The 26,391-nt window shown below is 40.4% G+C and overlaps 1 protein-coding gene across 1 annotated transcript in view; it reads left to right on the top strand.

The window, feature by feature from the left end:
- Positions 1 to 26,391, top strand: part of LOC124775312 (sodium channel protein Nach-like) — a 206,659-nt gene that overhangs the window by 158,069 nt on the left and 22,199 nt on the right. The window contains exon 9 of the mRNA XM_047250147.1: positions 17,030 to 17,189. Coding sequence (XP_047106103.1) covers positions 17,030 to 17,189 — 160 coding nt within the window. The remainder of the gene's footprint in view (positions 1 to 17,029; positions 17,190 to 26,391) is intronic.

The raw sequence follows: 26,391 nt of genomic DNA, 5'->3' as shown, positions 1-26,391 counted from the left end.
AATCTTGACATAATAACCAGAATAATGCTCACAGTTACGGTCAGTACAGCTTCTGCGGAGAGAAGTTTCTCAAAGTTAAAATTGATTAAGACATTCATAAGAAGCATGATCTGCCAAGAAAGACTATCTGCATTGTCAGTACTATCAACTGAACTGGAAATAACGGCTGGTATTAACTACAATGTAATCTTAAAAAAAATTCAGTGAAGCCAAAAGGCGGAAGTTTCATTTATTTTAATATGTGTTTGTTTAATGTAATTTTTGTCACTGCAATAATTCCTGTGTTTGTGTGTAATTATCATTAGTGTAAAATTCAATTCATGTAATGTAACATTTTCTTTCTGACAGGAAAGTGAAAGGTGCTTCGCAAAGCTGATTCGTTGCCGACATTCAGTGTTCACTTAGTGCCACCACAGAGGAAGATTTCCCCCTCTGTTCTGAGTTGCATTTTAACTTTGCAACAATTTTTGTAGTAGATAACTGAACAAATTTTCATTTATTTCAGGTGACCACAGGGAGTGTAATTTACGTGACATCCCCTGTCTAAACAAGTATTATTGTGAGTACATATTTATTATTTAGAATGTGACTTTCTTGCAAGTTGAACTAGTTTTAAGATCCCAGTTTTCTGAGTGAATGAGATCTACAGCTACATGTACATCTACGTCTATACTCTGCACACCAGTGTGAAGCGCGAACACAGGGTATCTATAGATGTACCTTATATTAGTGTTTCTTCCCATTCCATTTGCATGTGGAGTATGGAAGAATGAGGCTTAAACACCACTGTGTGCAGTGCTACTAGTCTGACCTTGTCTTTGTGATCCCTAAAAACTAATATATACCTAGATTGCTCATTAAATACTGGTTCTTGAAACTTTGAAATTTAGTTGGCATCTACTGTCAAGTGATAGCCACTTCAATATTTTTTAGCATCTCTCTTATGTCAGACAAACCTGTGACCATTTGTGCTGCCCATGAGCGCCCTTTACTTTCTCGAGCGTTTTTACCCAGCAGATAAAGTAGCCCAGACTATTCAGGATGCCCTCCTCCAACTACAGCGACTGGGGAAGGAGGTGTCTCTTTGCTGGGTACCAGGGCATATGGGAATTCTGGGGAATGAAAGGGCTGATTGAGCAGCCAAGGAGGCGTGTTATGACTGTCAGGTCTTTCAGTGTGCAATCCCCCTGCATGCCCTGTGTCGCTGGGAACATGATTGGCTGGAAGTGACCGACAACAAGCTCCGTGTCGCCAAGACCACAACTCAGCTGTGGCATACTTCCTTCCAGCCACATCGACTGGACAAGGTCCTCCTTTCTCGTCTTCACATTGGCCACAGCCCTATGACACATGGATTTTTACTCCACTGAGAGGACCCTCTGATGTGTGGTGCTTGTGGCGTGCAGATCACTGTGCACCAAATTTTAGTGAACTGCATTTTATTTGCTGACCAGTGGACTGCAGCGGATTTGCCGGCCGATCTGCAGTCTATTTTATGCAATGATCAAACGAATGTGGTTCATGTTTTAAAGTTTTGTATATTGCCCCACGTTTTTAACAAGATTTTGGGGAGATGTTTTCAATGTGTCAACAGGGTGGCTAGCTCACCCAAGTTTTTTGTAAGTGGTCATCCAGTCACGTTTCCTCGTGCTGTTCTTTTAGCTCTTCTGTGTTTTGTTTTTCCTCTGTTTTAATTTCTTGATTAACTACCTTGCCTCCTCATTGGTTTTAGTGCATGTGGGAGTGCCTGTGCAATAGAGTAATTGTACGGTCATTTCGTGTGCGTGTGTGTATGGCAGTTTTTGTTCTTATCCACATTCGTTTATTTTAATCATTGTTAGGGCATTGATAACCATGCCATTGGGTGCCCATAAGATCCCCAAACCACACACTTTATCTCTGTTCAGTAGCAACTATAAGTCTTATTTGGTATGGATCCCACATACTTGAATAGAATAGAATATTTGTTCACCTGTGAACATGTTTACATGTAATTGGTGTCGTCATATGCTTTATAGTTACAGCATTACAGTTATTTTACAATTATCCTTGCCTAATCATGTTGCAAGGAGGCTTTTACATAAGTAAATACTTCAGAAAAGTACATTATAACACAAACTGATCATTTTTTGCAAACCAAATACAGTATGCCACAATGAATCAGCATATCATGTTGCTCTCTTTGTATCTAAATAATCTATACACAATTATAATAATCATAAATTTTATCTCTATATTGCCATATACAATATGGCACAGTGTATCAACATACCACACTGGTAGCTTCACAAAATATTACAATTTATAATTTAGTATAGTCTCATCTCAAAACTCCAAATCATCTGTTACACATTCTTCTAATTCTTTCACTGTATAGAAGGCTTTGCTTTTTACCGACTTTGTTATTACACTTTTGAATTTATTCAGGGGTGCTGAATGGGCATTTTTAGATAGTTTGTTAAAATATGTGACACCAAGATATTTATGGCTATTGTGGATCTTTGCTAGTATGGCATGGGGCTTGTCAATTGCATGTCTCTGTAGAGCATTATGATGGTGTATTAACACCCTAAGGTCAAAATTATCCAGGTTTTTGTCATGTATACTAGGCAACTATAGATATATAAACTAGATACTGTCATAATATTCATTTCATTCAAGTAGTGTCTACATTATTCTCATGGTGTAAGTCCTGCAATGCATCTGATGACCTTTAAAGACAGTCTTAGATCCAGGTGAGTTTTCCCATAGCAAAATTCCATATGTCAGAAGGGGATTGAAGAAAGCAAAGTGTGCATAGAGCAGCAGAGTTTCACTTACACGGCCTCGCAACATATACAGCAGATAAATTGCACATGCGAGTCTGGAGCATAACTTATCTGTATGTGTATCCCTGATCAAACTTTGACCAATATGGAATCCAAGAAGTTTCACTGATTTATTTTCCTTCTGGGGGGCATTTAGATTAAATACAATGTTCTCTGTTTTGCTATTGTTTATGTGTAGTGTATTAGCCTGAAACCAGGAGGTACACACATCTACTGCTATTGCTACATTCAGCTGTAATTCATCCATGTTAATATTCTGTGCTTATTAATGTGGTGTCACCTGCATATAGCACAGTTTCACAGGGCATTACGGATGGCAGATCATATATGTATGTATATATAATGAACAGAACGGGCCCAAGAATGGAGCCCTGCGGCACTCTTTTTTTAACAGGTAAAAGATCTGATTTTTTATTATTCACACACACTAACTGATTTCTACTACTTAGGTATGACTGCAGTAAGAGGAGGGCCTTCTCCCTAATTCCATAGTACTGTAGCTTTCTTAGTAGGATAACGTGGGACACTGTATCAAAAGCTTTCTTTAAGTCCAGTAGTGTTGCACAACTTACTGACTTATTTTCAAAACAGTCATATACTTTTGTTATAATCCTGTCAACTGCTATCACAACATTCTAGAATGGGTGGTACAAGTGTTTTGTAAGCAGCTTCTGTGTAAACTAACTATATTTTCCTAGTGGTTTGCTAATGAACCAAAGTCTGCCACCTACTTTACCTATGACTATGTGATCATTTTATTTAATACTCTTACAAATTGTTTCGTCCACTCCACCCTGATAACTCCCCATGATCTAGTGTCATTACTGCACCACAGAAGGTAATAGATTAGAGCATAAGTCTGTAGTGTTTTTGTTTTGCATGTTGTTATTATGGTTGATGTGGATTTATTTATTGATTGTCATTTTTCATTTAAAGCTCATTGTTGCTGTTTTTGTTTATATAGGACCATTTTGAAATTTGGGAATAGTGAGTGGAGCTGTGGACACTATAAAATGGAATGTCAAGTGGAGAAGTTGGAACATTTCTGACATATTCTTCTCTTTGAGTTAAATAGATGGGCAACAGCAGCAGAAGCAGCCAGGAACATTTGCACCATTTATTGGGTTAATGCCATTGGACAGAGCATGACAAAAAATGGTTTTCTCATTTTAAGGATGACTGTTTTAACATTAGTGACTCTCCACGTTCAGGAAGACCTTTGGGTTTTGATAAAGATTATTTAAACACATTAATCCACATGATCCATGTTAGTGTACTTGAAATCTGGCAAATATGATGAATTGTGTTCATTCCACCATCATACGACATTTGTATGCAGTGGGGAAGGTTGAAAAATTGGGTGTATGGGTACCACATCCTCTAAGCTAAAATCACAAAAATCAGAAGGTGACCATTAATGCACCAATGCTTGCTCATCATCAGTTGGCTCATGAACAACACCATCCACTGCTACCCTGTATCATTACTGGTGATGAAAAATGGAGTCCTTATGCTAACGTTAGGAAAAGAAAGAAATGGCTGAGTACCGACGAAGTAGCAACTCTCCGTACAAAGATGTGAATGCATCCACAAAAGATAATGTTATGCATCTAGTGGAACAGAAATCGTGTGGTGTATTATGAATCACTTCCCTCAGCTGTAACCATCACCACTGACATTTATTGTGAACAAATGAAATTTCTTGCAGAAGGAATCCAAGAAAAACTGTGAAGAAGACTGCTTGAAGTGATGCTACTCCACAATAACACCAGCTGCATTCTGCTAGAGTGACAAAAAAAAAACACTATACAGGACTTGAGTTTGGAAGTCATTCCACACCCACCTTATTCACCTGATCTTGCACCCTCAGCTGTTCACCTTTTTCACTGTTGATTGAACAGCCTTCAAGGAACTTCCTTTCCGAATGAAAATGTGCTCCAAACACGGCTCAGTGAGTTCTTTGCCTCGGAACCATGTTATTTCTGCAATAGCAGAATCAAAAATTTACCTGAGCATTGACAGACTGTTGTAAATGGTGAAGGAGAATATATTATTGATGACTAAAGTCTTAGTTATGTGTATCTGTTGTGTTTATAAAACATATGGAAAACCATTATGAACTTATGCAGCAACCCAGTACAATCTGTTTCATCGAAACCATCCTCCATAATATCCATCCTTTAAAGAGACCCTTTATCAAGTCCCAAAGACCGATCCTTCCCTATTTCACATACTCTCCCAACCAATAGCCTTGTCTGATCTCACCCCAAACTTATCATGTGCAGCTTATCTAATCCAACTGGAACAAATCTCCATGACAAACATAAGCCTGTCCTACAACTTTACCCTAACCCTCAGATTAAAATCTTACATTTTCTATTCTCTAATTTCTTTGTTAGGTTCCCATCCACATCTTAATTTCCCTCCCTTTTGCTTCCACCCCAAGAAACTGACTACCTCAAACATCCAAACAGCATTCTTCTGTTGGTATAAAAATGTAAATTTCAAATGGCATTGTTGCTGAGATATCCCATGAGGAGGGACCAGCTACCTGTTGAAAAATGTATTCTTGCTCCACTCACATTGACCCAATGCTCCAATCTATTATCTTTTGTGATGCAGTAATGACACTAGGTCATGGGGAGTTTCAGGGTGGAGTGGACAAAACAATTTGTGACAGTATGAAATCGAATGATCACATAGTCATAGGTAAAGCAGGTGGCAGACTTTGGTTCATTGGCAGACTACTAGAAAGAATAGTGGATATGTGAGAGGTGTGTCATACGTTTATTTGTAGAGAATAGGTCGGTGTAATGGATGCATATATAGTGCAGTGTCAAGGTTATGTTGTATGACAATGTTAAGATAAGGGAGACCTTGAAACCAGGTGCCAGCATGTAGCCTACTTCTCTTGAATAGCACCACAGGGTCTGATGGGCTTAATGTCCCCATCGACAGACAGATCGCCATCAAACAGTGTCATGTGCCCTAACTTCATGAGATATTGCAACAAGGTTTAGAATTTAATCCAGGACATTGGTGCAAAGATTGGTGATCAGGAATTTTATGCCACAATGTCTCTTCTTCTTGCCCGCTAAATATCGGCAGTGAAAATTTCACCCAGAATCACGATTCAAACTGGCTTAGCACCAACTCATGCGCCACCACACAGGCATGCACTAATGACCTATTCAGGTGGGTAGCTGCTCTGCATAAGCAACAACATCATCACCAACCAACTTGTCATCAATGCCACAATGGTGACCTATAAAACAGTCATTACCACATTTAAATCATCTTTCGTAGTTAGAGCCGCACCACAGAGTTGAGCAGATGCACCAGTAGTAGCAATTTCCATTTTGTTTATATACCTGGACCACATTTATGTGCAGGTTGTCTAGGCTACCACAGAAATTTTATAAAAAGTGCCTTTCTATTAATAGAGGAAGCAGTCTAAATTTAGGCTACCATTTACTTTTTAAGAAAAAGTCACATTTTCTTTAAAATATATTAAAGAATATTGCAGTAAGCAATACTTTGAAGTGTCCAGCTTTAAACTATTATGGTAAAATTTAAGATACTTTCACTATTCTATTCATATTTTGGACTTAATAAAGGCAGCAAAGAAGGCATTACATACCACAGTCATCACCAGAGATGTGCACAGCATGTTAGATGCCCGAGACACTCATAGCATCGGGGCCAGACAGGCAGACCATGATTCAGTCTAGTAGAGTCCATTGCATGTATTACTATCAATAACAAAGTTCTGCTTATTAGATTTTGACCATGTGTTCATCTGGACTTTCTTGTTCTCGTATTAGGCTTATACTCAGTGTTGTGTTCACTGTTGCAAAATAATGTAAATGGATAACCTAGAAGTACTTTTCAATAAAACACTTCTTTGAAGCACCACTATTATATTTTTGACACACTTGATAAAACACATCTTGGTTGCTCACACTTTTCGTTCATCTATAATACTTTTTTCAAACATTTGAGATAGATGCAATGGAGACAACTTACAGCCTTTCCTCGCCACATCTGTCCAACATAAAACTCAAAACAGACTTCCTTATGGCTCCACTGCCACATTGTTGTTGTTGTTGTTGTTGTTGTGGTCTTCAGTCTGAGTGCCCCCTTCATCACCCAGCATCACCTCAGACTGGTACAACTATACCATATCCGTTGTCATAGCTTTGATTACCTATCATCATGCCCTTACATGAGGGACATCCTACCCAAGATCCTTCCCATCCCTCCTAAAGTGGTGTCCTGCTGCCCGCCCAACCTCCATAACATCTTAGTATATCCCTATGCCGTTCCCAATCCCTGTGGAAGAACCAAGTGCAGAACCTTCCCAGTCTACCCATCAGTACTTCCTATTCCAGTCTTGTCACAAGCATATCCTGCTCCATCAGAGGTCAGGCCACCTGTGAAAGCAGCCATGTCATATACCAGCCTTACTGCAATCATTGCACGGCTCAACCAGATGTCCACCAGGATAAACAGCCACCAACAATCTGTGCCCAAGAGCAAAGTAGACCACCCTGTGACAGAATGCAACTGAACATAGTATCTTTGATTTCAATGCCTGCTTTACTACCCGAGGCATCTCAAACATCATTAATCTCTTGGTCTCCCTCTATAATTTTTAACCCCAATACTTCCCTCCAGCGCTAAGTTAGTGATCCATTGATGTCTCAGAATGTGTCCCATCAAACAATCCCTCCCTCTAGTCAGGCTGTGCCACAAATTTCTTTCTCCTTAGTTCTATTTAGTAACTCCTCATTAGTTATGTGATCTACCCATCTAATCTTCAACATCCTTCTGTAGCAACACATTTCAAAAGCTTCTATTCTCTTTTTGTCTAAACTGTTTACCATCCATATTTCACTTCCATGCATGGCTACAGCCCATAAAAATACTTCAAGAAAAGACTTCCTAGCACTTGAAACTATATTTGATTCTGACAAAATTCTCTTCTTCAGAAATTCTTGTCTCACCATTGCTGGACTGCATTTTATATCCTCTCTTCTTCAGCCATCATCAGTTATTTTGCTGCCCTAACAGCAAAACTCATCTGGTGCTTTAAGTGTATTGTTTCCTAATACAATTCCCTGAATGTATCCTGATTTAGTGCCTTGTTTTGTGTTTGTAGATATTTGTTTTATATCCTGGTTTCAAGAGACTGTCTATTCCATTCAACTACTCTTCCAAGTGCTTTGCTGTCTCTGACAGAATTACAATGTCAGCAGCAAACCTCAGAGTTCTTATTTCTGCTCACTGAACTTTAATTCCTACTTGAAATTTTTCTTTGGCTTCCCTTACTGCTTGCTCAATGTATATACTGAATAACATCAGGGGTAGTCTACAAGACTGTCTCACACTCTTCTTGACCACTGCTTCCCTTTCATGACCCATGACTATTACAACTGCCGTCTGGTTTCTTTACAAGTAAAAATAAATAAATCGCCAGGTCCTGATGGGATTGCAATTTGGTTTTACAGAGAGTACTCTACTGCATTGGCTCCTTACTTAGCTTGCATTTATCGTGAATCTCTTGCCCAATGTAAAGTCCCGAGCGAGCGGAAAAAAGCACAGGTGACGCCCGTATATAAGAAGGGTAGGAGGACGGATCCTCAAAATTACAGACCAATATCCTTAACATCGGTTTGTTGCAGGATTCTCGAACATATTCTCAGTTCGAATATAATGAATTTCATTGAGACAGAGAAGTTGCTGTCCATGCATCAGCACGGCTTTAGAAAGCATCGCTCCTGCGAAATGCAACTCGCCCTTTTTTCACATGATATCTTGTGAACAATGGATGAAGGGTATCAGACGGGTGCCATATTCCTTGACTTCCGGAAAGCGTTTGACTCAGTGCCCCACTGCAGACTCCTAACTAAGGTACAAGCATATGGGATTGGTTCCCAAGTATGTGAGTGGCTCGAAGACTTCTTAAGTAATAGAACCCAGTATGTTGTCCCCAATGGTGAGTGTTCATTGGAGGTGGGGTATCATCTGCAGTGCCCCAGGGAAGTGTGGTAGTTCCACTGTTGTTTTCTATCTACATAAATGATCTTTTGGATAGGGTGGATAGCAATGTGCAGCTGTTTGCTGATGATGCTGTGGTGCATGGGAAGGTGTCATCGTTGAGTGACTGTAGGAGGATACAAGATGACTTGGACAGGATTTGTGATTGGTGTAAAGAATGGCAGCGACCTCTAAATATAGATAAATGTAAATTAATGCAGATGAATAGGAAAAAGAATCCTTTAATGTTTTAATACTCCATTAGTAGTGTAGTGCTTGACACAGACACGTCAGTTAAATATTTGGGTGTAACATTGTAGAGTGATATGAAGTAGGACAAGCATGTAATGGCAATTGTGGGGAAGGCGGATAGTCGTCTTTGGTTCATTGGTAGAATTTTGGGAAGATGTGGTTCATCTGTAAAGGAGACCACTTATAAAACACTAATACCACCTATCTTGAGTACTGCTCGAGCGTTTGGGATCCCTATCAGGTCGGATTGAGGGAGGACATACAAGCAATTCAGAGGTGGGCTGCTAGATTTGTTACTGGTAGGTTTGATCATCACGTGAGTATTACAAAATGCTTCAGGAACGTGGGTGGGAGTCTCTAGAGGAAAGGAGGCATTCTTTTCATGAATCGCAACTGAGGAAATTTAGAGAACCAGCATTTGAGGCTGACAGCAGTACAATTTTACTGCTGCCAACTTACATTTCGCGGAAAGACCACAAAGATAAGATAAGAGAGATTAGGGCTCATACAGAGGCATATAAGCAGTCATTTTTCCCTCGTTCTGTTTGGGAGTGGAACAGGGAGAGAAGGTGCTAGTTGTGGTAAGAGGTACCCTCCGCCCTCTCCGTATTGTGGATTGTGGAGTATGTATGTAGATGTAGAAGTTGTAAATAGCCTTTTGCACCTTGTATTTTACACTTGCTACTTTCAGAATTTCAAAGAGAGTGTTCCAGTTAACATTGTCAAAAGTGTTCTCCAAGTCTACAAATATTATAAACATAGGGTTGCCTTCCCTTAATCTATCTTGTTACCGGTAGGTAAGTTGTAGGATAAGTATTACCTTGTGGTCCTACATTTCTCCAGAATACATGCTGTTCTTCTTCGACACCAGCTTCTACCAGTTTTTGAATTCTTCTGTAAGGAATTCGTGTTGGTATTTTGCGACCATGACTTATTAAACTGATAGTTCAATAATTTTCACATCTGTCAACACCTGCTTTCTTTGGGAGTGGAATTATTATATTCTTCTTGAAGTCTGAGGGTATTTTGCCTGTCTCAGACATCTTGCTCACCAGATGGTAGAGTTTTGTCAGGACTGGCTCTCCCAAGTTCTAATGGAATGTTGTCTGCTCCTGGGGCCTTGTTTCGACTTAAATCTTTCAGTGCTCTGTCAAATTCTTCACGCAGTATCATATCCCCCATTTCATCTTCTTCTACATGTGCTTCCATTTCCATAATATTGTTCTCAAGTACATTGCCCTTGTATAGATCCTCTATGTACTCCTTCCACCTTTCAGCTTTCCCTTCTTTGCTTAGGGCTGGATTTCCATCTGAGCTCTTGATATTCATATAGCAGGTTCTCTTTCCTCCAAAGGCCTCTTTAATTTTCCTGTAGGAGGCAATATCTATCTTTCTTCTAGTGAAATATGCTTCTACATCTTTTCATTTGTCATCTAGCCATTCATGCTTAGCCATTTTGGAAATTCTGCCCATTTCATTTTTTAGGCTTTTGTATTCACTTTTGCCTGCTTTATTTGCTGCATTTTTATGTTCTCTTCTTTCATCAGTTAAATTCTGCATCTCCTGTGTTATATTTGTGAGGGTCAAGTGAAGGTCATGTCTCCATCCTCATCACATCTCCATCCCAGAACCACCTCTGCTCCCTCCACAACATACTGCTACTGTGTGGAATACCTGCTACATACATCACATCTCTGAAGATGAATCCCTTGCTCTCCAGCACCGGAAAGAGCATTCCAGACACCACCTCCGTAAGTTATCCTCCCTGCTGACATCCTACTGTTGCCTCGGGGCACCACTATCCAATGCCTATCCTACCAGTGTTCAGTATATGTTTCCAGGATAAGCCACATACTACACTTGAGTGATGTCACATAACATGATTGTTTGAGTGCAGTAACCTAACACTGAAGTGACAAAAGTTTACTTCTGGCAAGTAAATCATTAACACAATCACTAATTACAACTACCCTTTCAAGCAGATACTTATATCAGAATGAAAACACTCTGCACAGTGAGCATATTTGGAAATAACACAGTTCAGAGTCTGATCTTATTGTCACAGCAAGCACTATTGAAGATTAAAACAGCACATGAAACCAGTTATGAGTTCACAGTCAATCACTGAAAAACAATCCTTGTATAAGCTCTGAAGAATTAGAATTTAGATGAAACTTGGCACATTACATGAGTTGTAATTTGTGCTAATTCAGCAGCAGCACTTTTTAGACAGAGGTCTCGCCTGTTTCACAACCTGCCACAGATCAACTAAAATGGCCAGAAGCTTTTCTCATGTAAGATAAAATAATTAAGGCTACTTTCAGCTATTGTTGTCTGCTGTTTTCTTACAAATTACAAATTAAGATTTATTGACAATATAATGTAAGTGGATAGATAAAAAATCTACTCGCCCTGCGGCAGCAGGGGAACATGCACACAAAAGGATTTAACTTGTACAAACTCTTGGAACCAGTGGCTCCTTCTTCTGGCAGAAGAGTTGAAGGGGAAGGGAAGAGGGGTGAAGGAAAAGAACTGGAGAGGTTTAGGGAAAGGGGTACAGTCACCCAGAACCCCGGGTCAGGGGAGACTTACTGGAGGGGGTGAGAAGGAAAGACGGATTGTTGGGGACTGCCCAGGATGAGTCTTGAAAGCCTGAGAGCTTAAAGGTGAAAGACAGGGTAGTATATAAGACAGAGATTACTACTAAAACATCGTGCACGAGTTAGTAAGAATGAAAAGCCAAGTGCATGCTTCTGACAAGAGGAATAGTAAGGGAAACTTCTTCTAAATGCGGAATTTTAGGTAAAACAATAATTGCTATTAAATTCTGCTGTCTTATATACTAAAATATGGTATTCTATTTCAGTAACAATGTTTTAACTGTAAATGTTAATTATTCTCAAACTAAACTAGTGCAGAAGTTGCTAACATATTTCCAGCATTAGCTTTATAAATGTCAGAATAATTTATCTGTATTTTTCCTCTATTCTATCAAAAAGTTAGTAACCAGGTATAAGTTTACATGTGAACAATGATAATGAAGTTTTACATTATTAGTATCTTGCAATTAGCACAGTTTTTACGTGAACTTATTACACAATGGCTTCTAATTAACTAAATGAGTGTACTTGATAATAAAGTCAAGTTGGCTAAGTCCTGAGTAAATATTCAAGTTTTCTGGTACTGTGCACTTTGTCATGTGTTTAATAATCTCGAAGATATTTTTTAAAAAATAAAAATTAAAAATTTTGTTGTGAAGAAAATGTAAAATGGGTTAGGAATCCACCTTCATTTTTACACCCTGTTATACTGGCATAGTCTGCTGCCTTTGCTGCACAGCCACCCCTGCCACCCCCGCTGCCCACACAGTTCTCAGCCAGGCTGTGGGTTGGCCAGCCTCAGGTTCACGGTTCCAGATCTGTCAGTACGGTGGTCTGCTGTTTAATGCTCCCTCCACCTACCTCCCCCCCACCACCCCCCTCCCCCACCCCCACCACCACCACCACCACCAGCACTTGCATAAAACTTGGACAATTATGGCCTTATATGTCAATTTTTGGGGCAAGGAATTTCATATCCCCACAAACGGCCAGTATCAACAGCACTCGAGGTACTCCAGATCAGAATCAACAATCGCCACCAGGGGCATGTGTGGCATGTCATGCGGGCTGAGCCACTCACAGTAATGGGGGTAGGCTGTCAGATGTGATGCAGCCTAGTACAGACTGTTGTATGACCTGCTATTAATCATGCCATTCTGCATATTGGATTTCAACCTTGCATAGTATTTGAACTTTCTTGTTGTCATATCCAGCTTCCATTCAATGTTCTGCTCTTGACAAACCAGGCTCTGTTCATGGATTAGGCATTCATGTTAGGAGCAGACAAGAAACTTAGTATTAGACTTTTTTATTGTTTATAAATTTAGTGTGCTATTATTAGGAAGTTGTTTTATGTTCAAGGTGAAGATTTAACAAAATTGTGGTGTGTCTACTTTACCTAAATCAAATGATTTAGATTAAGTACATTATGACACTAATAAAACAGAATTGACAAAGAGTGTATGTCTAAACACACACACACACACACACACACACACACACACACACACACACACACACACACACACACACACACACACACACACACACACACACACACGCGCGCGCGCGCACGCAGAGGGAGGGAGAAAGAGAGAGAGAGAGGATCTTAAATCCCTAGGACCACAGTATACTGATTTAACTATGTCCCGGTCAATGCACAGCCATATACATGTGAGCCTAGAAATAGACAAATGTGGACTGTTGTAGGTCCCAAAATTTCCCCTTTGGTGGTTGCAAATAACATTGTAAACCCATCAAGAAGACATACAGAAATCTTTGCCACTGTTAGTTGTTTCATGTAATGTGAAAGTAACGAGTATTATCTACTGACAGTCCCAGAAAATATCCTGATAGTCCCAGAAAACTAGCGCCACAAATTTTTGAAGTTATGCATTTTTTTTTAATCTGTTAAATACTCTGTCCAATGAACGGGGTGGCACACAGTACGCAAATTCCATCCCTTGCAATGTAAATGTTGCTGAGTGTGTTGACATCTCATTCACAATTACTGCAGTTCACAAACCTAGCAGCTAGTCTCTCTTCTCTGCAGCCAATAGAGGATGAAAAATTGGAAGACATCAATGAGAAATTTAATTTTGTCCTAAAAATATTCTTACAACATTGTCAAATCAGTTTTCCCTTACAGTGGGCCAGGCACATTTTCAGGGGAAGACAAGAAAGTGGGTGGCTAACATCTGGGACCAAAATATCTTTTGCTAGGGAGGGAAGGCATTGTTTACTGCAAAGGAGTAGCAAAAACTTCAGCGTGTCGACAGGAAGGCAAAAATCACATGCTATGTACAAAAAATTCAAAATTCCAAGAACAAGAGATGGACTGTTTGGGGCATTATTAGGCACAAAATGAATAAACACAGGAAGACAAATGATACTGAACTCTCTGTTGGCAGTTGCTGGAAGACAGATGATACAGAATTAAAAGCACTGGCTACTGAATTCGATGACTTCTTCATAACAGTAGCTGATAACAAGGGGACAAAAAATTGTCCATCAAAAGAAGATATAATGAACTTACTTAAACAGTTAATGCTTACTTCACTGCCACACATCAGTTTTGACAACTGATCTGTTAGAGATCTCACAAAAATCACAACGTCTTTAAAAAGTAGTAACTCTTCTATGGCATGTCAGCTAGGGTACTAAAATCTTGTGGTGACTTGGTAGTGCCACCCTTGAGTCACCTTTGTAATTATTCAGTGAGTCAAGGAATATTTCCTAAAAGGTGAAATGTGCAGTAATAACACCAATATATGAAAGTGGAGATAAGAAAGTGACTCCTAATTATAGACACATCTCTCTCCTTGCTGTATTCTCAAAATGTTTGAGTCAGTTACTTACAACAGAGTACCAAATTATCTTTCTGTGTACAACATTTTAACTTCAGTTCAGTCTGGCTTCCATAAAATTTTGTCCACTGAGAATGCAGTATATGATCTCACAAACTCAATTCTAGTAGAACTAAACAATAAAAATTACCCTGTTAGCCTTGTCTGTAGTTTTGCCATGACCTTTGATTGTGTAGACCTAAAACTTGTGCAATTAAAGTTAAATAGCATGGTATTAAAGGCCTTCCCATTACATGTATGTAGATTTATCTTAACAACAAGAAACAGAGGGTCACATTAGCAAATAATACAACAGGAGTAAGACTGGATTCAGAGTGAGAGAAACATTAAATATGGTGTACCACAAGGTTTTGGTTCTTGACCCACACCTGTTGTTGGTCAACATAAATGATTTACTGAGGACTTTTGAGGATTCTTCAAAAACTGTAATGGTTGCTAATGACACAGGTATATTGATAAAAGGACCAAACATTGCCCACACTAGATGCATCCAAGAGAATAATGGGGCAGACTTACAGCTTATTTGCAACAAACACCTTAACCACTAATCTTTCAAAAACTCATATTAAACAAAATTGACTTACAGGTACCATAAGTAGAGATCAGTGGGTATACAATGCATGAGGCTCCGTGTATGAAGTACCTGGGTACCATACAGATACACTATGTGATCAGAAGAATCTGGACACCCCCAAAAACATGTTTTTCGTATTAGGTGCATTGTGCTGCCGCCTACTGCCAGGTACTCCATAACAGTGACCTCAGTAGTCATTAGACATCGTGAGAGAGGAGAATGGGGCACTCCATGGATCTCACAGACTTCAAATGTGGTCAGGTGATTGGGTGTCACTTGTGTCATACGTCTGTGTGTGAGATTTCTACATGCCTAAACATCCATAGGTCCACTTTTCCTTATGTAATAGTGAAGGGATACATACAGCACAAAAGCGTACAGGCCAACCTCAGCTGTTGACTGACAGAGACAGCCGACAGTTGAAGAGGGTCATAATGTGTAATAAGCAGACATCTATCCAGACTATCACACAGGAATTCCAAACTGCATCAGGATCCACTGCAAGTACTGTGGCAGTTAGGTGGGAGGTGAGAAAACTTGGATTTCATGGTCAAGCGGCTACTCATAAGCCACACATCATGCCGGTAAATGCCAAATGACACATCACTTGGTGTAAGGAGCATAAACATTGGATGATTGAACAGTGGAAAAACGTTGTGTGGAGTGACAAATCACGGTACACAATGTGGCGATCCGATGGCAGGGTGTGGGTATGGCAAATGCCAGGTGAACGTCATCTGTCAGCGAGTGTGGTGCCAACAGTAAAATTCGGAGGCAGTGGTGTTATGGTGCGTTTTTCATGGAGAGGGCTTGCATCCTATGTTGTTTTGCATGGCACTATCACAGCACAGGCCTACATTGATGTTTTAAGCACCTTCTTGATTCAGGGATGGTGACTGCATCTTTCAACATGATCGATGTGGCAGAGTGGATACATGACAATAACATCCCTGTAATGGACTGGCCTGCAGAGAGTCCTGACCTAAACCCTGTTGCACACCTTTGGGATGTTTTGGAATGCCAACTTCGTACCAGGCCTCACCGATCAACATCAATACCTCTCCTCAGTGCAGCACTCCATGAAGAATGGGTTGCCATTTGCCAAGAAACCTTCCAGCACCTGACTGTATGCCTGTGAGAGTGGAAGCTGTCACCAAGGCTAATGGTGGGCCAACACCATATTGAATTACAGCATTACCAATGGAGGGCACCACGAACTTCTAAGTCATTTTCAGCCAGTTGTCCAGATACTTTTGATCACATAGTGTAGTAAACTGGGTGGGTGACAGCATGTGGGCAAATTAACTGAAAAGCTCAGCACTGAGTGCTTTGCACTCAGAAATATCCCTCTCTCTGCTTACCCATGAACAACATTGCTAATGTACTTTTGCACACTTTCACTCAGTGCTCTCTTATGGCATAATGTTCTGGGTACTGAGACTAAGATGAAAAAAAATATATTTATCCACAGAAGGGTACAATAACAATATTGAGTAAATTTGATGCAGGTAACTAGTAATGGTCTGTGTTAAGTTAAAATGATGTACCATAATTATCAGTTGAGTAGATTAGCACTAGTGGTAATTTATTGTTAGTACACATTACAGAAGTAGCCTGATGTGGTGCCTCCTGCTGGTTAGTGTACACCTTGACTCATTCCACATTGCTGAAGGCTCTCCTTCATTATGGGACTGATAGAACTTGATGTGTCAGTGAAATGAATGAATGGATGAATGAATGGGCACACATGACATCAGCAGAACTGTGACAGCTTCCTTTCCCAAGTGAATGCATCATTTATGACTTTCACTTACAAACCACTAATCACCTCTCAGGTGTGCAGTATATCATAACACTTTTGCATTCCAGATATGCTGCGAACTCGCCGTCACCTGGATGAGAGTCCATCGAAGCAAATGAATGCCTCGATTGCATGTCACTGCCCCTCATTGTGCAATGTTGTAGAGTATGATGTACAGTACTCGAGTGGTGACTTTGAAGCCAGTCAGTTCATGCCTGATGAGTTCTTGTAAGTATGTGTAAGCTCTAACTTGCATATTGCTAATGTAAAAATGGAAGTTCACAACAGAAATTAAGTGCATATTTTCAAATAATTCATAGAGAATCCAGTGCTGAGTGATAAGCGTATTTCTCCAGTCACTCACCACCTCCCATAGCCCCACCATCCAACCACAGAGTAGCATTCCCCTCAGGACTCAATACCACCCAGGATGGGAGCAACTGAATCTCATTCTCTGCCAGGGTTCCAACTACCTCTCCTCATGCTCTGAAATGAGGAAAGTCCTACCCACTATCCTTCCCATTCCTCCCACTGTGGTATACCACAACCCAACAAACCTAGACAATATCCTTGTCTATCCTGACACAACCCCTGCTCCCAAGCCCTTGCCTCATTGCTCATATCCCTGTAATAGCCTAGATAACATAGATGCAAGACCTGTCCCGTACATCTTCCCACCACCAGCTACTCCATTCTGGTCACAAGAATCACCTATCCCATCAAAGGCAGGGCTGCCTGTGAAACGAGTCATGTGATCTACAACCTAAGCTGTGTCCATTGTACTGCATTCTGTGTGGCCATGACAACCAACTAGCTGTCTGCTTGCACAAATGGCTACCAACAGACTGTGATGAGGAAACAGCTGCATCACCCACTTGCTGAGCATGCTGCCCAACACATGTTAATGACTGCTTCACAGCCTGTGCCATCTGGGTCATTCCTACCAACTGCAGTTTTTCTGAACTGTGCAGTTGAGAATTCTCCCTGCAATATATCCTACGTTCTCATAACACCCCCTGGCCTCAACCTTCATTAGTCATTGTCCTTCCCTGTTCCCACTCCACTTTACTGTCCATCACCCCTACCTTACTATCCCTCCCCGTCTCCATCCCATCTCCTCCTTATCCCCGGCAGCTAGATTGCCTCTCCCATGATGTGCAGCTGCTCATAATATTGCTTCGGTAGCAAGAGACACTGGTAGTGTGTGTGTAAGTTGTGTTTGCGAGAATGTGTGTGTGTGTATGTTGTCTAATTTGGACGTAGGCCTTTTGGCTGAATGCTTGTTTCTTAACACTCTTTTTCCTGCACTGTATCTGTGACTCAACATGATGAGTAGCAATCTATCCTTTTCATAATATTAACGTATGATCTATAATGACAAAAATGTAAGAAGGTAGTATGGATGGCAACATCACTATTGGGTTATAAAAAATTTTTAAGTTATAATACAGCCCAGTATATTGACTCTTCTGCATTTACTATATTTGTATCACATTTAACTTCAGGTTTTCTAGACAGTCAGTGTATTTTACACAGAAATATAGTACTAAAATTGTGTTACAAGAGACATGCTGAACCTTCCTCCTTTTTCTTATTTTTAACAAGCTGCTTCCTTTAACATCTCTAACAGTGTTGGAAATAGTACTGTGGAGCATATTTTGTAGTGATATGCATGATAAGTTCACACAGCTTTAAACAAAATTTGCAACACACACACACACACACACACACACACACACACACACACACACTCGAAGTTGAGCATATTTACATATCTGTAAGAACTACAACCAGGTCCCTGGACTGAAGTGGGTCAAATTTGACAATCAACTCCTTGCCATGAGAGGACCAACATATAGCAGTTTATAGCACTCCAACTCTAATATTTGCAGAGATACAGACATGTGTGTGGTTTCAAGCCCCTGTCGCATAAGCTACCCTTCACAACAGTTTTGTTGTGTTGTAATAGTATTGATCTGCCTTATCAACCTACTTTGCAGAGCAGCCTACATGTCAAGGGCAAGTAATGGTTTTTCAGCCCCCAACGTCTAGGCTGCCCACCACAACAGGCTATAGTGTTTGAGTAGTTTCGGCTTTATTGATCTGTTTTTTGGGGTCTATATGTGTGGATGAGCATGGCTGGGGGGAAGGTTGAGATTGATACAGAAGAGGATGGACAGAGAGAACGGGCGGGAGGGGATAGATAGGGCTCTAATGGAGCAAGAGAGGATGCACAGAGAAGGGAACAGGATGAAATGGACAGAGAGAGGAGAAGGAGGAGATAGAGAAAAAGGGGGAGAAGGATATGAACAAGATGGAAGGGTGGAGCAGGAGATGAACAGATAGAGAGGGGGGGGGGATAAATGGATGGGTAAAGTAGGGAAGAAAAGACAAACAGAAAGATGGGGAAGAGGATATGGACAGAGGGAGGGGGAGTGAGGTAGTTGGAGAGAGGGGGTAGAGGAAATGTACAAAGGGAGGGAGAGAAGAAGCTGAAGAGACAGTGACAGTGGGGAAGAGGAGATGGACAGTAGGGGTGGGAGAATAATGTGGACAGAGGGAAGAGGGAAGGGACAGAAGTGGTGGACACAGAGAGGTGGCAGGAAGAGATGCATGCAATATATGTCGAATGCATATGTTAGCGAAGACACAAGAGAAAATCTAGTTTGTATATAAATTAAATACAGATTCAGAAACTTAAGAAATATGTTTTAAGTGATAAAAAGACTGTTTTTACACAGATAAGTACTAATAACCAGCATCAGTAATACACAATATAAAATGGAAAAGCATTTTTGGAGTAAATTAGTACTAATACACAGCAGCAGACACACTGTTCTCCACTCAGATTACATATTCTATTTTCCTGTTATCTTAGCTGAGCTACCCAAGCGCAACTCACGACCTGCCCTCACAGCTTTACTTCTGCCACTATCTCGTCTCCTACCTTCCAAACTTTACAGAAGCTCTCCTGCGAACCTTGCAGAACTAGCACTCCCGAAAGAAAGGATATTGCGGAGACATGGCTTAGCCACAGCCTGGGGGATGTTTCCAGAATGAGATTTTCTCTCTGTGGTGGAGTGTGCGCTGATATGAAACTTCCTGGCAGATTAAAACTGTGTGCCAGACCGAGACTCGAACTCGTGACCTTCACCTTTCACAGGCAAGTGCTCTACCAACTGAGCTACCCAAGCATGACTCACGACCTGTCCTCACAGCTTTACTTCTGCCAATATCTCGTCTCCTACCTTCCAAACTTTACAGAAGCTCTCCTGCGAACCTTGCAGAACTAGCACTCCTGAAAGAAAGGATATTGCGGAGACATGGCTTAGCCACAGCCTGGGGGATGTTTTCAGAATGAGATTTTCACTCTGCAGCGGAGTGTGCGCTGTGAGGACGGGTCGTGAGTCGTGCTTGGGTAGCTCAGTTCATAGAGCACTTGCCCACGAAAGGCGAAGGTCCCGAGTTCGAGTCTCGGTCCGGTACACAGTTTTAATCTGCCAGGGAGTTTCATATCAGCGCACACTCCTCTGTAGAGTGGAAATATCATTCTGGAAACATCCCCCAGGTTGCGGCTAAGCGATGTTCTGCAATATCCTTTCTTTCAGAAGTGCTAGTTCTGCAAGGTTCACAGGAGAGCTTCTGTAAAGTTTGGAAGGTAGGAGACGGGATACTGGCAGAAGTAAAGCTGTGAGGACAGGGCATGAGTCATGCTGGGGTAGCTCAGTTGATAGAGCACTTGCCCGCGAAAGGCAAATGTCCCAAGTTCAGGTCTCGGTCTGGCACACAGTTTTAATCTGCCAGGAAGTTTCATATCAGCGCACACTCCTCTGTAGAGTGGAAATATCATTCTGGAAACATCCCCCAGGTTGCGGCTAAGCCATGTTCTGCAATATCCTTTCTTTCAGAAGTGCTAGTTCTGCAAGGTTCACAGGAGAGCTTCTGTAAAGTTTGGAAGGTAGGAGACGAGATACTGGCAGAAGTAAAGCTGTGAGGATGGGGCGCGAGTCATGCTTGGGTAGCTCAGTTGGTAGAGCACTTGCCCATGAAAGGCAAAGGTCCCGAGTTCGAGTCTCAGTCCAACACACAGTTTTAATATGCCAGGAAGTTTCATATCAGTGCACACTCTGCTGCAGAGTGAAAATCTCATTCTGGATCTTAGCATTTGCTTGAATTTCTTTTCTAGCCACCTCAGAATGGTGCTTTCCATAAATGAACGAAAAGAAAATCACAAACATTTTCACAAGGTAACCAAAGCTTATACTGAGTAGTTGCTCACTTTGATGAATGCATTTTATGGTTTTATTATGAATGTTTAACATCTAGTTTCTGTATTCTTTTTAATACTGTATGGAAACAATGAACCTAAATAAGCTTTTAATTGATTTTTTAATAGTATTTTCCTCTCTAATATATGTTTTTGTGCTGCTTGGAAGTTTTTTTGTGAGAAAAGTGACCAGCATTTATCAGAATATTGCCAGTTAGATGACAGGTGTGCATACATCAAGTCATGGTGCATTGTTTTGTATCTGAACCTGTATCTCCAGTCTTAAGAGTGATGCCATTCGATTACTGACAACAATTTGCTTAAAAATCTTAGAACATATTCTGAACTTGAACATCAGGATAGACTTCCTCCTTGCCAGTCAGCATGGGTTCTGAAAATATACAAGGTGTACAACTTTGCTTCCGCCATTTTTTCCCCAATATTTGAGGCTTTAATGAAACAAATTGATTACACATGTATCATTCAAAGTATTTTCCATCACTGGCCACTACTTTCTCCCATCTTTCAGGCAATGTACGAATCCTGCGTCAAAAAAATTGTTCATCTTTTGAAGCGATCCACGAATCAGTCCAATTTGTGATTTCTTCATGAGATCAGAAGTGTTGGTTACCCAGGCGTTGCACCATTGATCTAAACAGGTGATATTCATAGGGAACAATGACTGGAGAATGCAGCAGGTGGGGTAGGACTTCCTATTTTAACATTTCCAAGTATGTTTTGACCTCTTTTGCAACATGTGGTCGAGCGTTCTCATGCTGCCTCTCGCTGTATTGCGGCCATTTGTCTTTTAATTCTCTGCTCAAACATATTAATTGCATTCGATAACGAGCACCTGAGATTGTTTCTCTTGGTTTTAACACCTCATTCCATTAGAGCTACTGACAGCCTTGGGAGAGCCAGTCCTGACAAAACTCTACCATATGGTATGTATGAGCCAGGGGAAATACCCTCAGACTTCAAGAAGAATATAATAATTCCAATCCCAAAGAAAGCAGGTGTTGACAGATGCGAAAATTACCGAACTATCAGTTTAATAAGTCACGGCTGCAAAATGCTAACGTGAATTCTTTACAGACGAATGGAAAAACTAGTAGAAACCGACCTCGGGGCAGATCAGTTTGGATTCCGTAGAAATATTGGAACACGTGAGGCAATACTGACCCTACAACTTATCTTAGAAACTAGATTAAGGAAAGGCAAACCTACATTTCTAGCATTTGTAGACTTAGAGAAAGCTTTTGACAATGTTGACTGGAATACTCTCTTTCAAATTTTGAAGGTGGCAGGGGTAAAATACAGGGAGCAAAAGGCTATTTACAATTTGTACAGAAACCAGATGGCAGTTATAAGAGTCGAGGGACACGAAAGGGAAGCAGTGGTTGGGAAGGGAGTGAGACAGGGTTGTAGCCTCTCCCCGATGTTATTCAATCTGTATATTGAGCAAGCAGTGAAGGAAACAAAAGAAAAATTTGGAGTAGGTATTAAAATCCATGGAGAAGAAATAAAAACTTTGAGATTCGCCGATGACATTGTAATTCTGTCAGAGACAGCAAAGGACTTGGAAGAGCTGTTGAACGGATTGGACAGTGTCTTGAAAGGAGGATATAAGATGAACATCAACAAAAGCAAAACGAGGATAATGGAATGTAGTCAAATTAAATCAGGTGATGCCGAGGGAATTAGATTAGGAAATGAGACACTTAAAGTAGTAAATGAGTTTTGCTATTTGGGGAGCAAAATAACTGATGATGGTCAAAGTAGAGAGGATATAAAATGTAGACTGGCAATGGCAAGGAAAGCGTTTCTGAAGAACAGAAATTTGTTAACATCGAGTATTGATTTAAATGTCAGGAAGTTGTTTCTGAACGTATTTGTATGGTGTGTTGCCATGTATGGAAGGAAAACATGAACGATAAATAGTTTGGACAAGAAGAGAACAGAAGCTTTTGAAATGTAGTGCTAAAGAAGAATGCTGAAGATTAGACGGGTAGATCACATAACTAATGAGGAGGTATTGAACAGAAATGGGGAGAAGAGGAGTTTGTGGCACAACTTGACTAGAAGAAGGGATCGGTTGGTAGGACATGTTCTGAGGCATCAAGGGATCACCAATTTAGTACTGGAGGGCAGCGTGGTGGGTAAAAATCATAGAGGGAGACCAAGAGATGAATAAACTAGGCAGATTCAGAAGGATGTAGGCTGCAGTAGGTACTGGGAGATGAGGAAACTTGCACAGGATAGAGTAGCATGGAGAGCTGCATCAAATCAGTCTCAGGACTGAAGAGCACAACAACGACAACCATATGTATTTGAGAGTATTCAATGAGACTCAGCCGCTGTTTTCTTCATATTGAAACAAAACAGTAACACCTCCCGCAAATGACGAGAATTAGGCTCGGTAACTGACATTTTCAATCAAGAACAACTTTATGATGCAGACACAAATCGAGTAATGTTTGAATGAGGTTATATTGACCGAGGTCCAAGCTAACTGCCTGACGTCTGCGATCTGCCTCTTTCGACCACTACTTACCGTTGTCGCCACCTATCGGCAAACTGCAGGTGCAAAGTTGTACACCTTGTAGATCATGTGAAACCCAACTCACACTTTTCGCACATGATGTGCTGAAAGCTTTGGATCAAGGCAGTCAGATAGATGCATATATTTCTTGATTTCTGAAAAGTGTTTGACTCAATACCACACCTATGCTTATTGTCAAAAGTCGATCATGTTGCACATCAGGTGAAATTCGTGACAGAACCGGGGACTTTTTGATAGGGAGGATGCAGCACGTTATTTTGGATGGAGAGTCATTGTCAGATGTAGAAGGAACTTTGGGTGTGCTCCAGGGAAGTATGTTGGGACCCTTGCTGTTCTATTGTATATCAATGACCTTTCAGACAATATTAATAGTAACCTCAGGCTTTTTTTTGCAGATAATGCAGTTATCTATAATGAAGTACTGTCTGAAAAAAGTTGCATAAGTATTCAGTCAGATCGTGATAAGATTTTAAAATGGTGCAAAGATTGGCATATTGCTTTAAATATTCAAAAATGTAAAATTGTGCCCTTCACATAGTGAAAAAATATGGAATTCTATGACTATAATATCACTGAGTCACTGTTGGAAATGGCTAACTCATACAAATAGCAGGGTGTAATACTCTGTAGGCATATAAAATGGAATGCTCACATAGACTCAGTCGTAAGTAAATCAGGTGGTAGACTTTGGTTTATTGGTAGAACATAGGGGAAGGGCAATCAGTTTACAAAGGAGACTGGTTGACAAATCAGTCATGCGACTGGTTCTAAAATATTGCTCAAGTGTGTGGGGCCCATAACAAATAGGACTACTAGAGGATATTAAATGCATACACAGGTCAGCACAAATGGTCAGAGGTTTATTTGATCCATTGGAGAATGCCACAGAGATACTGAAGAAACTGAACTGGCAGCTCCTCAAGATAGACACAAACTATCACCAGAAAGTCTACTAACAAAGTTTCAAAAACCAGCTTTAAATGGTGACTCTAGGAAGATACTACAACCCCCTACCTATTGCTCACATAGGGGTCATGAGGATAAGATTAGGGTAAATACAGCACCCACAAAGGAATTCATCAATCATTCTTCCCATGCTCCATATGTGAATGGAATGGGAAGAAACCCTAATAACTGATACAATGGAACATACCCTCTGCTTCACTTATGATGGTGGTTTGCAGAGCATAGATGTAAATGTAGATGTAGGGTTTAACTGTTTCAACTGAATTTATGTTATTTTTCAGCTTTTACAAATTGTTGTTACTAATGCATATGTTTGCAAAAGTTATGTTTCAAGAAATTCTCTCTTCCAGCTCTTCTCTTATGAGAAGAGAGATTGTTATGAGAAATGTGTCATCTGCATATGTGCATAAAATGTCACTAATTGCTGAAGGCATGATGTGATTCTTCAGGCTTTCCCAGTGGCTCTTAGATTTGCCATGGAATCACGTTTTGTGTATTCCACAATATTTCCTCAAATCATCTGTATGAGATCGTCAAGCGTTGGCTGCTGGTTACCACTGGTAAGTGTCCACTGCCAGTGTCCACAGTGTGGTGGTCTTCTTATTGAGTCCTCATATATAAAAAAAATGCATGTGTGTGACCAAGTTTCTCCCGGAGAGGCCATCTTTCAGAACAGCCTCTTTGTCAGAAAACTGTCTTAAGGGTTTGAAGCTCAGCTATCAGGATTGGACATGAAGCATGCTCTGTAAATCAGAGCATGCAGTATGCAGTCATTGTGCAGAGTAGTGATAACGTCTAGTCTCTCCTTCGTAGAACACATTTGGTGTCCGATACTGTGTTCTTACTTGGATATTTCAGTGCTTTGTCAGTTTCTTCTCACAGTATCGTATCTCTCATATCTTCATACACTTCCTCTTCCCTTTCCATAATACTGTCTTCCAAGTTAATTTTTTTGTGTAATCCCTCTACACATATTCTTTCCAACTTTCAGTCTATTCTTATTTCCTTAGTATTGACTTGCTATTTTAACTCTTGATATTAATATGTCTACTCTACTCCTTTTCTTCCCAAAAGTTTTTTTATTTTCCTGTAGAGAACCTCTATCTTTCCTACAGTCATGCAAGCTTTTACAGCTCTGCATTTCTGTTGTACCCATTCTTGGTTTGCCATTTCACACTTTCTGTAAATCTATATTACATAAATATTCAAACAACTATTTCACTGCATGTGGTCAATGGCAAATAAAGAATCTGAAAATGATCTGAATCCAGGTTGGATTATCGACAATGTAAGAAAAAGAAAGACTACTGCTTAATGTAAAGATGACATGTCAAGTTGCAGACAGACACAGCTAAAACACACTTACACATCAGATTTTGGCCACAGCTGTCATCACAGAAAGAAACACACACACATTTATTCACACCTCACTCACACATGACTGCCATCTCCAGCAGCTTGGACCAGTCCATTTATATTTTAATAAAATCTTACGACAGCCATAGCCACACTTAGTTATTAATTAAATTAAAACTGAGATCTTGATGGAAAATTGTAATCAAAAAGTGCAAAAAAAGATCATGGACACTTATTCAGACTTAGTCTTCAGTTGACTTCTGACTTCTGTATTCTGT

This window comes from Schistocerca piceifrons, chromosome 2 (genome assembly GCF_021461385.2).
Source record: "Schistocerca piceifrons isolate TAMUIC-IGC-003096 chromosome 2, iqSchPice1.1, whole genome shotgun sequence".
In the NCBI taxonomy this organism is placed as follows: Eukaryota; Metazoa; Arthropoda; class Insecta; order Orthoptera; family Acrididae; genus Schistocerca; species Schistocerca piceifrons.
The sequence above is the reverse complement of the archived record's forward strand: the minus strand, read 5'-3'. Positions and strand labels throughout refer to the sequence as shown.